The following is a 12,296-nucleotide window of genomic DNA, read 5'->3' as shown; positions in this document are numbered from 1 at the left end:
TCGAGAGAAAGAAACGGATAAGCCAGCGCAGCCACAGAAAACTTGTAAGAAATCTAGTAGTAGAAAAATAAAACTGCGGAATCGCCTGGCCATTTGTCGTGCACCGTCACCAAACTTTTGCCACTGAAGCCAAGCATAATGAATCGTGGATCACTAGTCGGCCAGCACTTCATTGCAGACAGACTGGTTTCAGAACCTAGCTATAGCATGCCAAACCACAAATAAAAAGGAAAAGGGTTGCCCAAAAGTAGCTATGGTCTGTTTTCTGTGATCTCAAGCCAGCTGCAACTTGCAATGCAGCCTACATTTGGTTGGTTTGTTTACGAGGCAGCAACAAAATACGGCACCGTCACCAGGGCTCGGAAAAGGTGGATGCCGTATTGATCTCCAACCTGACACGAGTTGTTTATCAGTCAGAGCAGAGCCCCGGCCGTGACGTCGCGTTTGCATCGGCGTCGGCAGCTCGCGGCCTCTCTTGCCCCTCCGCTGTTCTCGTCAAATCTTTCGGTGCCGATGACTCGGATGACCCCGACGTCTAAGCGCCGCCCCTGACAGCAGCCGGGTCTCCAGGCACCGACAGACCCTTGGAGAGCCAAAAGGGACTCGGCAGCTTGTATCGGAACGGAACGCGACCTGCTTAATTGATCTCTGTCTTTCTCCTCTGTTTTGCCCTTATCAGTCATCAATGAGCCGTCGCTGCGGCGGCGACGAAAACATGGCCGATTCTGTGAGGGCACGGGTCGGGGAGAAAGAAGAGCTCGTGTCCGGTTTCGTTTTCCCGTCCGGGTCATCACCTGGCGTCAGAAAACAGAGAGGAGAACCGGAGAAACTGACCCCTTCGGCGCGTGCGGACGTGCGGTGGTGGTCGGTGGCGACGGCGACCGGTGGAATAATGGATTTGATTTGCTAATGGGGGTTAAAGAAAACACCCGCTACCTGCTGCGGTTTTCCCCACCCACCCTCGCTGTCACGCAGATAGCTGAGACTTGCACGCAGCCGTGCGTCCCCTCCAATATCAGCATCCCTCTAGATGAACACCGGGCGCCGTCTGAAACTGAAAGAGCGAAGACACCGGTCACTTGAGCCAGGTTACTGTCTTACAGAGGTACAGATGGGGGCTTACAGGGGTGTCATGGTGTCAAGGTGCTGTCATGCAAGCAACGGCTGTCATTCTGTCAAGAAACTGTAGAAGAAGGTGGATGGCCAATCAAAAGCTCCCTTTTTCTTCGCCGGAAATCAGTGTCAGGGCTCGGGTGAGTGTACTGGCGAGTGACCACTGACGAATAGCTACGAAAGAAGCCGCTATTCCTGCTATTAATCTGGTACTGCGCGCCTACCACTCTACCAGCTCCCGCCTCTCAGATTGCTATCATTGCACTGCAGCCATCTGCCACGCAGATGTTCCCATCCATGCATTGTCAGATTCGATGCGACATCCTCCTCCGTCCAAAAAGAATAATATTTTAACATTCAAAATTTGTTAAAAAATTGATGTTCTAAAATTTAAATCTTAAGCACGCATAATTTATAAATCTTAAGTATGCATAATTTAGCACGTTGATCTCGTACATGCATGATTAAATTGAAACATATTTTCTTCTTTTTTATATGCAAACTGAACTAACTAAGACTGCATGCGTCATTTTCATTCACGTCTAATTTGTCTAAAAAATCATAGAAAATCATTCCTTTTGAGATGGAGGAGTACATAGCATTATTTTGAAAAATTAAAAGGGACGAAGTGTCTTTGCAATGCAAGAGCTTCTTCAGAGATTTTAGTAGGTACAGAAAGATTCTATTCATTCGGGGTTTTGAGCTAGGGAACATTTCTGCGTGCTAATAAACAAAGGTATAAAGATAGAACAGAGTTGTGGACGTACATGTATGGACTTCCTTAAAACGTTACTTCGCATTTGGTATCTCAGAGAGTCACGATATGGACATATATGGTCGATGCGCCGTGGAATCTACTAAGTGAGTGTTTGGATCCTTAGCTAAAGTTAAGTTCAGGTCACATCGGATGTTTGGATGCTAATTAGGAGTATTAAATATAGACTAATGATAAAAATAATTGCATAAATTAGGGCTAATCCGCAAGACAAATCTATTAAGCCTAATTAATCCATAATTAGCTCATGTTTACTGTAGCACCACATGTGCTGATTATGGACTAATTAGGCTTAATGGATTCATCTCGCGAATTAGCCCTCATTTATGCAATTATTTTTATCATTAGACTATGTTTAATACTCCTAATTAGCATCCAAGCATCCGATGTGACCCGAGCTAAACTTTAGCCCAAGGATCCAAACACCCCCTAAAGATTTTTTTTCTAATTTTGGTGAAATTTTGTTCTTATTGCTCCTGCAAAGCTGTTTAAGTAGCTACTTATCCTGATTCCTGAAACAGAAAAGGATAAGTGCTTTTCAAAAACCAAAGCAATGCTAAACATAGCCTTATTTATCGAAATTAGAAATGAAGGTGAGAAACACCAGTAGCTCCCTCTATTCCATTAGCAGAAGTACTACACCTTAACATCGTGGTCCTAAACTTAATGACCTAGCCAAATTTGGCATTTCTACATAGCACTGCGCTGCTAATTGCACCAAAAACATGATATTTTCAAGAGTCATTTTTACGGGCTAGTTAAATTTAGTGGTACCTCTAACTAAGGATAGTAAAATAAGCCTAAATTTAAGGAACCAACCCTTAGGCCTGGATTGGGAGAGCTTGTAGCTTTTGAAGCCTATCGAATTCCAACCAAAACCACCGATGAACACCGACATAAGCAGTAATTTTACTTGTAAATCCCGAAGTCCAGGCCCTCAGTGGTCAGTTGGTCACTTCCAAGTTCCGACCACTACCTCCATCGAGTTCAGGAATAACGGTCGAGTTCTGTAACTCCTGTGCAGGTCCACCATGGTCCACCAACTTGAATAACGGTGGATTACACGTTTACACTGCCCTGATACCGTATCCAGCAGCGCGCGCACTTAGTCATAACGGAGGCAACTACTCATAGGAGGAACAAACGTATTGCGCCTGAGTCTGCGGTGCAGGATGCATCCCCCAGGTTCAGGCGTAGAGCCCTCAAAAATAACGGATTTCAGGTTCATAACTGATCCGCATGTGTCTGCAATTGCACGGTTAGCATTCCCACATCATTGTTCATCATTAGCTATTACCTTGAATAAAGGCACACTAAGCCCTGGTGACAAACAAAAAAATAAGTTCAGGATAACCTATGTTACATCCCATATTACCGTTACAATATAGGAGCATCCCAGGGAGGGCCTCTGCATACATGTATGTGTACAATCGCACTCATTAAAAAGGCGCTATATTTTACCAATATGGCCTTAGAAGATACACAGGTCCCATTGGAATTACTTTGTCTGTTTCTTACTTGTGTCAGATTCAGCTTTCCACACTATATCCTTCAATTCTGTTGAGAAATTCTTGTAGAACTGCGTATTGATGAAACCATGTTAATTATTTGAAAGTGATAAGGAAAACAATCACTGAATAATTCTTACAGCAAGCAGAATAATTTGAGAACGTACATTGTGAAACTCCAATGTGTCTCCTCCGGTTTTACGAAGCTCAACCATGTGAAGTGATGGAGCAACCTCAAAAACCTGCAAACGAATAAATCATGGACACGAATGCAAGGGAAAGACTCAGATAACAGAATTATTTATTGTTATGCTAAGTATTGCACTAGAACTTGCAGTACAAAGCGCAGAGGTTGATTCAGAATTATGCAATTTCAATAAGCTACACTCTGAAGTTGCAATACTGAACATAGAGCTAATAAAACCAGTACCTCTGTTGCTACAGATAAATGGCCTTTTCTTCCAGTCTTATCACCTTTCAATTTCATCTGGAAGTCCAAAAAGAAAGACATGTAAAACATTAATGCCATAAATAATGCAAGTTGAAAAAAAACATTAGTCCTTACATTACTAGCCATTTGTTAAAAAAAAATGTCACATACCTTATAATTTTGTTTGCGCACATTGAAACCAAGTGGTCCACAAGCCTCCTCTATTTTAGACATGATCTCTTGTGCTGTACACTGAGATGTAAAGGATGTTTCCCGCTTTGCCATTCCCTTTTTTTAAAAAAAAAAGACTTGCATTAGTAAGGAATCAAGAAAAAGGTGTGCTGAAAGTACAATTGCTTTCTGACTAGGAAGTGTAACCCCAAATGGTAACACTTCAACATGCTAATCGTCAAGACTGCAACATATTCTGAAATTGGTGAAATAATAGACGACCAACCACCTACCATCTGCTTCTGAAAGGAATGCACCCCCCCCCCCTCTTGAAACTAATCTTTAACACATTCCAAACTGAGAAAGTAGTAAATTGAAATCTCTATGGACTCACCATCATCTCCTTCTCAAAAAGATTTCCAAGGTTGAAGCCCTGTGATCTTGAAATAAGAGCAAATGCATTCATGGATTCTGGTTTCTCCCTTTTCTCCGCCACAAGATGTTCCTAAGACGTCAAAAGGAAAAGGTAGCCCATTAAGCGGTGCCTATATGTAACAACTATATAACCGTTTGCTGAGATGTTGACCAATCTGATATTTTATGGGACAGTCAGTATACATTACGAAAATCTCGAGACATTTGAGTGAGTCAGTAAAAAAAGAATGAGAATAGTTCCATCCTGCAATAGATATTCTCAATCTGGTCTTACAAAATAAAACGAAGATAGAAAGATTCAGCTTACAGAAACTGCTGTCAATAATGTGGATGTGAAATAGAACATTGGATTGTTTTTATAGCACATAATATTTCTGGGAAGATTTTCTAGTCCATTGCAAGTTAAGAATGAACCGTTAGCTTGTATTATACCTCTGAATCGTTGAATACAGCATCAACATCGTCAAGGCTAACATCTTCACCTTGTTCAAAACGTGGTGGCTTGTAGTCCTTTTTGAACCATTCATCTTCCAAAATTTCTGCAATTGTTATCCTCTGCAGAATAAAACACCCATTTTCTCAAACAGTGATGATAGTAAGACTTATAAGAAGACAAGAATTCACATGACTAGCAGTGGTCTACCGGTTACAGCACAATGGATAATTTTGAATAAAGGCAGCATATATTGAAATGCACATTCTTAATTCACACTTACCGTATCAGGATTAGGATCAATAATGCGCTTAATGAATTTCTTTGCACCGGAAGAAAACCATGTCGGACAAGAAATGTTTGCCTGGCAGATCTGCAAAGGAAGTTATAATTAGAAAATCATCCCAAAGTTACAACTTAATTTCACAAAGTAAACCAATACTCTAAATCTATCACTCAAACTGACCAGTTTGTACAGCCTCATCAGATTGGAATCATCGAATGGTAAATATCCGGCCATAAGAACAAATAGGATTATGCCACAGGACCATACATCAGCAGCCATACCATTATAACCTTTATCAGCAAGCACCTGCAGTAAAAGTCCGATGCTTACACATCTTGAAGCACATTAATCACACAAGGTCGCAACAAAATAAGTGGGTAACTAATGGAAGGTGAGGAATTCACCTCAGGTGCAACATAGTTTGGTGTTCCACAAGTAGTATGCAGAAGCCCATCCTCCTAACAAAACAACAGAAGAGTTAATGGCAATTCTTTTTTTGTTTACTCATTTATTCTGGAATATTTTTATAGAAGGTAGCAAGTTAAGTCGATTGACCCGGACGAATGCTGTAAGACCTAAAATGCATCGCTGTCATAGAGAAACAAAAGGGCTTAACTATTGAACATGCAAAATGCATTTTTCTAGATACTAGATAGAGATCATACTTTTGTTTGTGGCGCAAAGGCACTCAGTCCGAAGTCTGAAACTTTAAGAGATCCATGTGAATCAAGAAGCAAATTCTCTGGCTGCAAAAAGAACACGAGACATCCATGAATTAGACAGTGAACCGCATAGCATATATAATTGAGGAATAACGCATCAGAAAGATAGCAGAATAATTCAACAAACCTTCAGGTCTCTATGGTAAACTCCTCGACTATGGCAATAATCAACCGCATTTATAAGTTGATGAAAGTATCTCCTTGCTTCATCTTCACTTAACCTCCCAGAATTGACCTAAACAAACATATGTGCCAGGGTCTCGAAACTTAGCTCACATGTTTTTTTCTTGGCACGGGTAAGCTCAGGTTAAAAGCAATAAAGAGTAACAATATCAGGCGCTGAAAGTTTGAGGGCCTTACAATCTTATCAAATAGCTCGCCTCCGTCAACAAATTCAAGAACCATGTATATCTTTGTTTTGCTGGCCAGAACCTATCAAAAACACACATATTGAGTGAGATGGAATATCAAAAGGTAATGGAATTTATACTATCGTGTCTCGGCAAATATTTGAAGATACCTCATGCAACTGGACCACATTGGGATGTTTGATTAGCTTCATAGTGGAAATCTCCCGTTTGATCTGAAAGTGGAAGAAGTGGTGAGCGTTCACGTTACAAACTCAAGTTATGCAGAAGGCAGAGCGGTTCAAACAACTGGACAGCAGACATCTGATGCTAGTATACATTCGTATTTCATCACAACGCGACAGCAGAGTTTTGTTTTTCCTTTCGATAAAAAAATGTATTGAGAGAAACTCCTGACAACCATAGTCATACGCATTTCATAAACATCATCTAGGCGTGGATCATTGTTCCTTGTGTCAGAATGGTTTCCTATCTGATTTGGTGATCATAAGGTCATAATTTCCAATCTGAATTTGATTCCCCTTCCGATCCGATTCGCGCAGCATCTCGAAAGCTTAAGCAAGGACGGGGGACACCCACCGAACACACGATTTTTCCCCATCACAAACAATCCAAGAGGAACAGAATCTAGACAACGACAGAGACGTCAATGGATATTCTGTCTGATTATCCCCCATTTTCTACGAATAAATAGCGGAAAGATCTTCCTAAATATGCCAGGTCAGGTATTTTTTTTAATTCGTTCAGGTACGATTCCAACGGATTGCTGGCGAATGAAGGATATGATTCCAAGGAGCAAAGGAGGGACGGGAGGCGGCGGACCTGCTCGACCATCTTGTGTCGGAGGACGTGGTTGCGGTCGAGCACCTTGATGGCGCAGACGGCGCCGGTGCGTGAGTCGCGGGCGAGCTTGACCTTGGCGAAGCTTCCTTCCCCGATCGTCTTCCCGAGCTCGTACGGCCCCACCCGCGTCTTCCTCCCCGCCGCCGCCGCCGTCGCCTTGGGCGCCGCGGACTCCGCCATCCCTTCGGCCCGGCGGAACAAGCGATCGATCGGAGGCTCGGACAGGCAGGGCGCGACGAGGCGCCGCGGTTCGCTGGGTCGGTTGGCGTTGGCGCTGGCGCTGGGTCGACGAGAGCGGTGGATTTGCTCTTCCCGTCCGCCTCCGCGCGCGTCCGGTTTATATGCCGCGGCGCTGCGCTGCGCTGGTGGGCCCGGTCCGTTCCGTTTGGGGTGAGATGTACGCAGGCGGCGCGCGGAGCTGCGGTGTCCGTCTGAGGGGTGGGCCCTCGTCGTTTCAGCTGGTCAGGTCGAGCTGGTCCGTTTCGCGCTTATCTCTAGGCGCCGCCAGCACGGTGCGCTGGGCCAGGCGCTGCTGGGGCCAGCCGGACCGGACCGGACGGCCAGGTTGCAATGGCAAAACGGGAGCGGACGGAACGGAAGGTTCTGCTTCTGCATGAGCCCGAGAACGGGCAGCGGAGCTCATCTAGAGCCGTGGATTACATTTTGGTGGTGGGTTGACTTGACTCGTGCATCATTCAGATAAGTAGTAAACGATAACCGAATCGTGCCGTCCTCGCCAGCAACTTCCGGGAAGGAGCGCCGTACGGTCCCGTACACCAATCATGCGGCCGTCGAAAGAGACGCGCTTCGTTCTGCCGCTCTCCACTCTGCATACGCGGGATCTCCTCCCCTCCCCAGCTCTCCTGCCGTGCCACGGCACGACGCCGCTCGGCAGCAGCCAGCAGCTCCACGTCTCCACCCCAAAAGCCTTCGTCAAGTCTTCGCTGGTAGAAGAAACGCGTGGGCCCCGCGTAGTCCAATCAACACCGCGCAGTAGAATGACGACCGGTCCCGGCCAGATGTAGGCACGAGTAACACGGCCTCCGCCAGATCTTACCCGCGCCAGTCAGCCAGGGCGCGTCGCTAGCTTGGGATCCACGGGGGATACGGGATACCGTGACGAGAGCGAGCGAGTGCCTGCCTGCCTCCACGACCATCACTAGTCCGATCAATCATGGAGCTAGGGCGGGTAACCACATGATTGTCCCCCCGCCCTGGATGGGCCATACCACCTTATCGTTGCCAGTGCCAGTGCCACGCCGGCCACGGATTCAGCGCCTCCCAACGCAGCCGCGTGCTCTCGTGGCCGCCGACCGCCGTGGTGGGGTAGGAGTAGGGAGCTATGCGCCTGTGTCTAGGAATATTAAAAAAAAAGATCTATCAAGTCTACGTCTCGTACCCAAGCCAAAACCACACCTATCTATTCTAATCTATTCTACTGTACAAAGAAAATGCAACCCACCCTACTCCAATCTTGCTCCTCCATGAATCAAACCCCACCAATCCAATCCTCCTCCCGCAGCAAATAATATAACAAACCACTGTCCAAACTGCAGCTACAACCGATTTTACCCATTAAGAAATTGTTTCCACCGCAGCTTCATCCAAGATTACACAGGCAGCCAGGTGAACAGGAGCACACAACTGCCCAAACGGTCTTCTTGCTATGCGGTAAGACAGAGGTGAGATTCCTCTAAGAAGATTAAAAATCCAACAATGTTAGAATTAGAAGTACAGAACTATTACAAAATATGATGTTCTGGCCAAGGAACTGAAACGATGAAATATACATGATTCCTGTCAAAATTTATCAACAACGACTCCTGTTTCAGACCAAATCAAAGACAGAGCAGACCAAATCCGTCTGGCAGAAGGAACTATGCTCACAATAATTGGTTCATCAATCCCTCCATGCATCTGGAGCTGGAACACTGGAACAAACAAAGCAAGATAGATTCAGTTGTGCACTACATGTGTACGGCAGTTGCTAGGCTTGTAAAACGTATACGGCAAATTCAGAAACTAAGATAGTAACATGAATTATTTCTCTTGTTGGTAACCGTTTCTGATGTGTTAGCAAACATGTTGAAGAATCTCTAGGTAATAACAACTTATAAGAAATTGCAGTTTTTTTCAGAGAAAACCATCATTAGAAATGCAAGACCTTGACTGGGAAGCATCCACGGAGAAAGAGGATCATAATTTTGGGAATTGCAAATTTTATTCATGAGGGATACTACTGCATCACAACATATATGAATAGGACACAGCTACTTTGCTCTTGAAATTTGTAGGCAATAAGAAATAAAACCCAGACAAGGGCTGCTGGTTCAGTTTACAGGCAAGCAAAATGTTCCACACTAAAGGAATTAAACCTCCTGGGGCTGCTGGTTCAGTTTACAGGCAAGCAAAATGTTCCACACTAAAGGAATTAAACCTCCTGCAAATAAACCTTGTGCATGTCAAGATCTCCCTTTTCACTTCCACCACGGTGAGTTTTATCTAATCTCTCAAGTGCCGAGCAAATGAAATCGCACATTTTCTTTGTACCACTAATTTCTGATAAATCAAACACAGTTTGTTTACAACAGCCAATCAACAATTCTTTCCAGTGGATTCAGAATGTCCCAATCAAGCCCCGAATCATGTAGCCTCCAACAGACTCTGAAGCGACGTAGGGTATAGGTCTGCTGTTCAGGATTGCCAAAGTGATCCAACCCCAAAACCTCACCTAAACCCAAAAGATTGGATCTAATCTAAACCTACCGATCAATCCAACACCCCAGGACGTGGAAATAGCATCCAAATCGTAGATTCGCACTTCACATGGCGCGGAGGAGGAGATGATGCACACCTAGATTGCGGGCAGCCGTGGAGAGCTTGAATCGCCGCAGGCTTCTTGGAGAGCTCGTTCGCCAGCTTCTTGGAGAGCTTGTTCACCGGCTTCCTCTGCCCGATGAATTTGCTAGCTTTCCTGATGCGGCGGCGCGAGCGAGGCGGAGGTGGAGGCGTGGCTGTTGCGGCGGCGGCGGCACGAGGGAAGGGAGTCGTGGCAGCGGCGGCGGGACCGCCGAAGGGAGGGAGGGATGGAGGCGAGGGTCAGCTCCTTCGCTTGCGGCCTGGCACAGTGGCGAGCGCCTACGACCTGCCCGAGAGCCCGAGTGCCTAGTTGGCCTACGACCCTTGGTTTGGACACCGATAACAATCCGATAAAATGAAGCTACTCCAATAACTAACCATCCCTCTCTAATTTGCAGCCCAAATTAAACCAGCTCAATAACTTTTCAATCCATTACCGGCCGATGCAGCTCCATTCTTAAATAAATCCACTAAAACCATTAACACCAATCCAATTAGCAAGGCTAGCTGTAGCTACAGCTAAGTTAAAAAAAAATCTATCAAGTCTACAGGCGTTGCAATTACTTGGTTCAGGGTGATCTGGACTCTTGGGCCGCTGGGGACGTGAATTATGGTGACGGGGACCCGAGTGCGACCTCCACTCGACGTGTGGCTTTCTATGCCGTGTCCTCTTGCAAGATGTTGGGTTCGACGCGGATGCCTGTTTGTATTCTCTCCACCGATCGATTTGCAGCTAAGTTCTGCCCGGCTTCCTTTTCTAGAGCTGCAGCTGCAGCTGCAGGAGGACACGCTGCTGCCGCGAAATTATTCCAGCTGCAAAAACTGGACCCCTGGAAATTATTCCGGCTTGCTCGATTCGTCAGGTATCACGATTTTTCAGTTAGCTTTATTCCAAGATGCTGTAGTCCAATATGCAAGGTCGTTTGCCCCCCTGCTGTGTCGAATGCTGATATACTACTCCAAACTCATGGCGCACAGCATTTTATAATAGCACGAGAGACGAGACATGGTGGTCAGGATCATCTCTGCCTCATCGGTTTTACTGGAATTTCACTGGCTCCTTAGCTTTTGTGTATTATAAAGGAACAAGATCGACTCCAAGATCCAACTGGCAAGCAACAAGAAGAAACAAGGATCGGCTAGCTGCCGCCGGAACAAAGCACGTGCACATCATTACATTCGTCAGCGAGTCCTACGCGGTCAACCTCTCCATGTCCATGGCCACGGAAAGGGAAACAAAGCAAGGTCAGCTACTCAGCTATGATCGCTTTGCTCCGGGTTGCCGCTGCCCGGGGTGGCACCGGCCCTGGGAGACGCGCGCCCGGATGAACGCAGGCGCTCGCTCGCTCCCCTCCCCGCCCGTGACTTTTTTTTTAACGGACGGCAAAAGCTTTGCCAAAAATTTTATTAGAAGGAGAAAATAAAAAACAAACAAACAACTATAAACACAACACGACTATAAACACACTCTCACTGCACTCGCTTCAAAAAACACTCCAAAAAAGGAAAATAACAGCAAACACTAAACACTCTCCCCCACGGAGAAGAACACCACTCCCAAACTGCTAAGCTGGAACGTCAGTGTGGGCTGCTAAGGGCTGTGTTGCCAATTGAAACTGCTGAAAGTCTTCTTTGATAAGAAACGCCACGTCATCTACTGATTTAGCTTCGTGGTTAAAGACTCTTCTATTGTGCTCTTTCCAAATGTTCTACCAGAAATATAGAAATATATGATTAGGCCGTTAAAGAGCGCTCTGTTCCGTTTGTTGATAAAGATCCTGCACTTCTTCCACCAATTGTGGATCGAGGACGCTGCGTTACCTGATGGTAAGTGATGAAGGGAAAACCATCCTCGTAGATGGTCCTAGAATGCTGTTGTGTACGGGCAGTCCTTGCACAAGTGTGCGGGAGTCTCTAGGTCCGAATTGCATAGCTTGCGCTGTAGGTTGTTGGGCCACCCCCCGCTTTTCCAAATTGTCGGCCGTTAAGATTTTCCTATGGAGAAGAATCCATGTAAAGATTCAGTATTTGGGTTCCGTTCGGGCTTTCTAGATTAGGGTGATGCTAAGCTTCTTCAGTTGACCTTGGAATTGGATGCGGCATGCACTCTTCATGGTATATTCTCTGTCCGTCGTCCACCTCCAAGTTATTTCGTTATTTCGTCCTTGGTAGTAGGGTCCCTCTGCAGCAGGTTTCTTTCTTCCCATAGGTACACATATTCTCTGATTTCCTCTCCGAACATGAGTGGGTATATTTGAGTAATCCAGTAGTTATCTTGTAATACCCTTTGTACCATGAAGTTTTTCCTTTTATATCATTGGAACAAACTGGGTATCAAATTTCTTGGGGACTT

The 12,296-nt window shown here is 45.5% G+C and overlaps 1 protein-coding gene across 1 annotated transcript; it reads right to left on the bottom strand.

The window, feature by feature from the left end:
• Window positions 1–3,130: 3,130 nt before the first annotated feature.
• LOC117838630 (CBL-interacting protein kinase 9) lies at window positions 3,131–7,715 on the bottom strand. Its single transcript, XM_034718731.2, has 14 exons — window positions 7,064–7,715; window positions 6,394–6,456; window positions 6,234–6,305; window positions 6,001–6,108; window positions 5,817–5,897; window positions 5,556–5,609; window positions 5,332–5,457; window positions 5,149–5,238; window positions 4,865–4,987; window positions 4,392–4,502; window positions 3,998–4,114; window positions 3,827–3,883; window positions 3,564–3,638; window positions 3,131–3,467 (listed from the first exon to the last, which is right to left on the bottom strand). The coding sequence occupies exons 1-14, from the start codon at window positions 7,262–7,264 to the stop codon at window positions 3,387–3,389; spliced, it is 1,359 nt and encodes a 452-aa protein (XP_034574622.1). The 5' UTR covers window positions 7,265–7,715; the 3' UTR covers window positions 3,131–3,386.
• Between the last annotated feature and the right edge of the window lie 4,581 nt (window positions 7,716–12,296).

The sequence above is a fragment of the Setaria viridis genome, chromosome 9 (genome assembly GCF_005286985.2).
Source record: "Setaria viridis chromosome 9, Setaria_viridis_v4.0, whole genome shotgun sequence".
Taxonomy (NCBI): Eukaryota; Viridiplantae; Streptophyta; class Magnoliopsida; order Poales; family Poaceae; genus Setaria; species Setaria viridis.
Note: the sequence above shows the minus strand (reverse complement) of the source record. Positions and strands in the feature narration are given on the sequence as shown.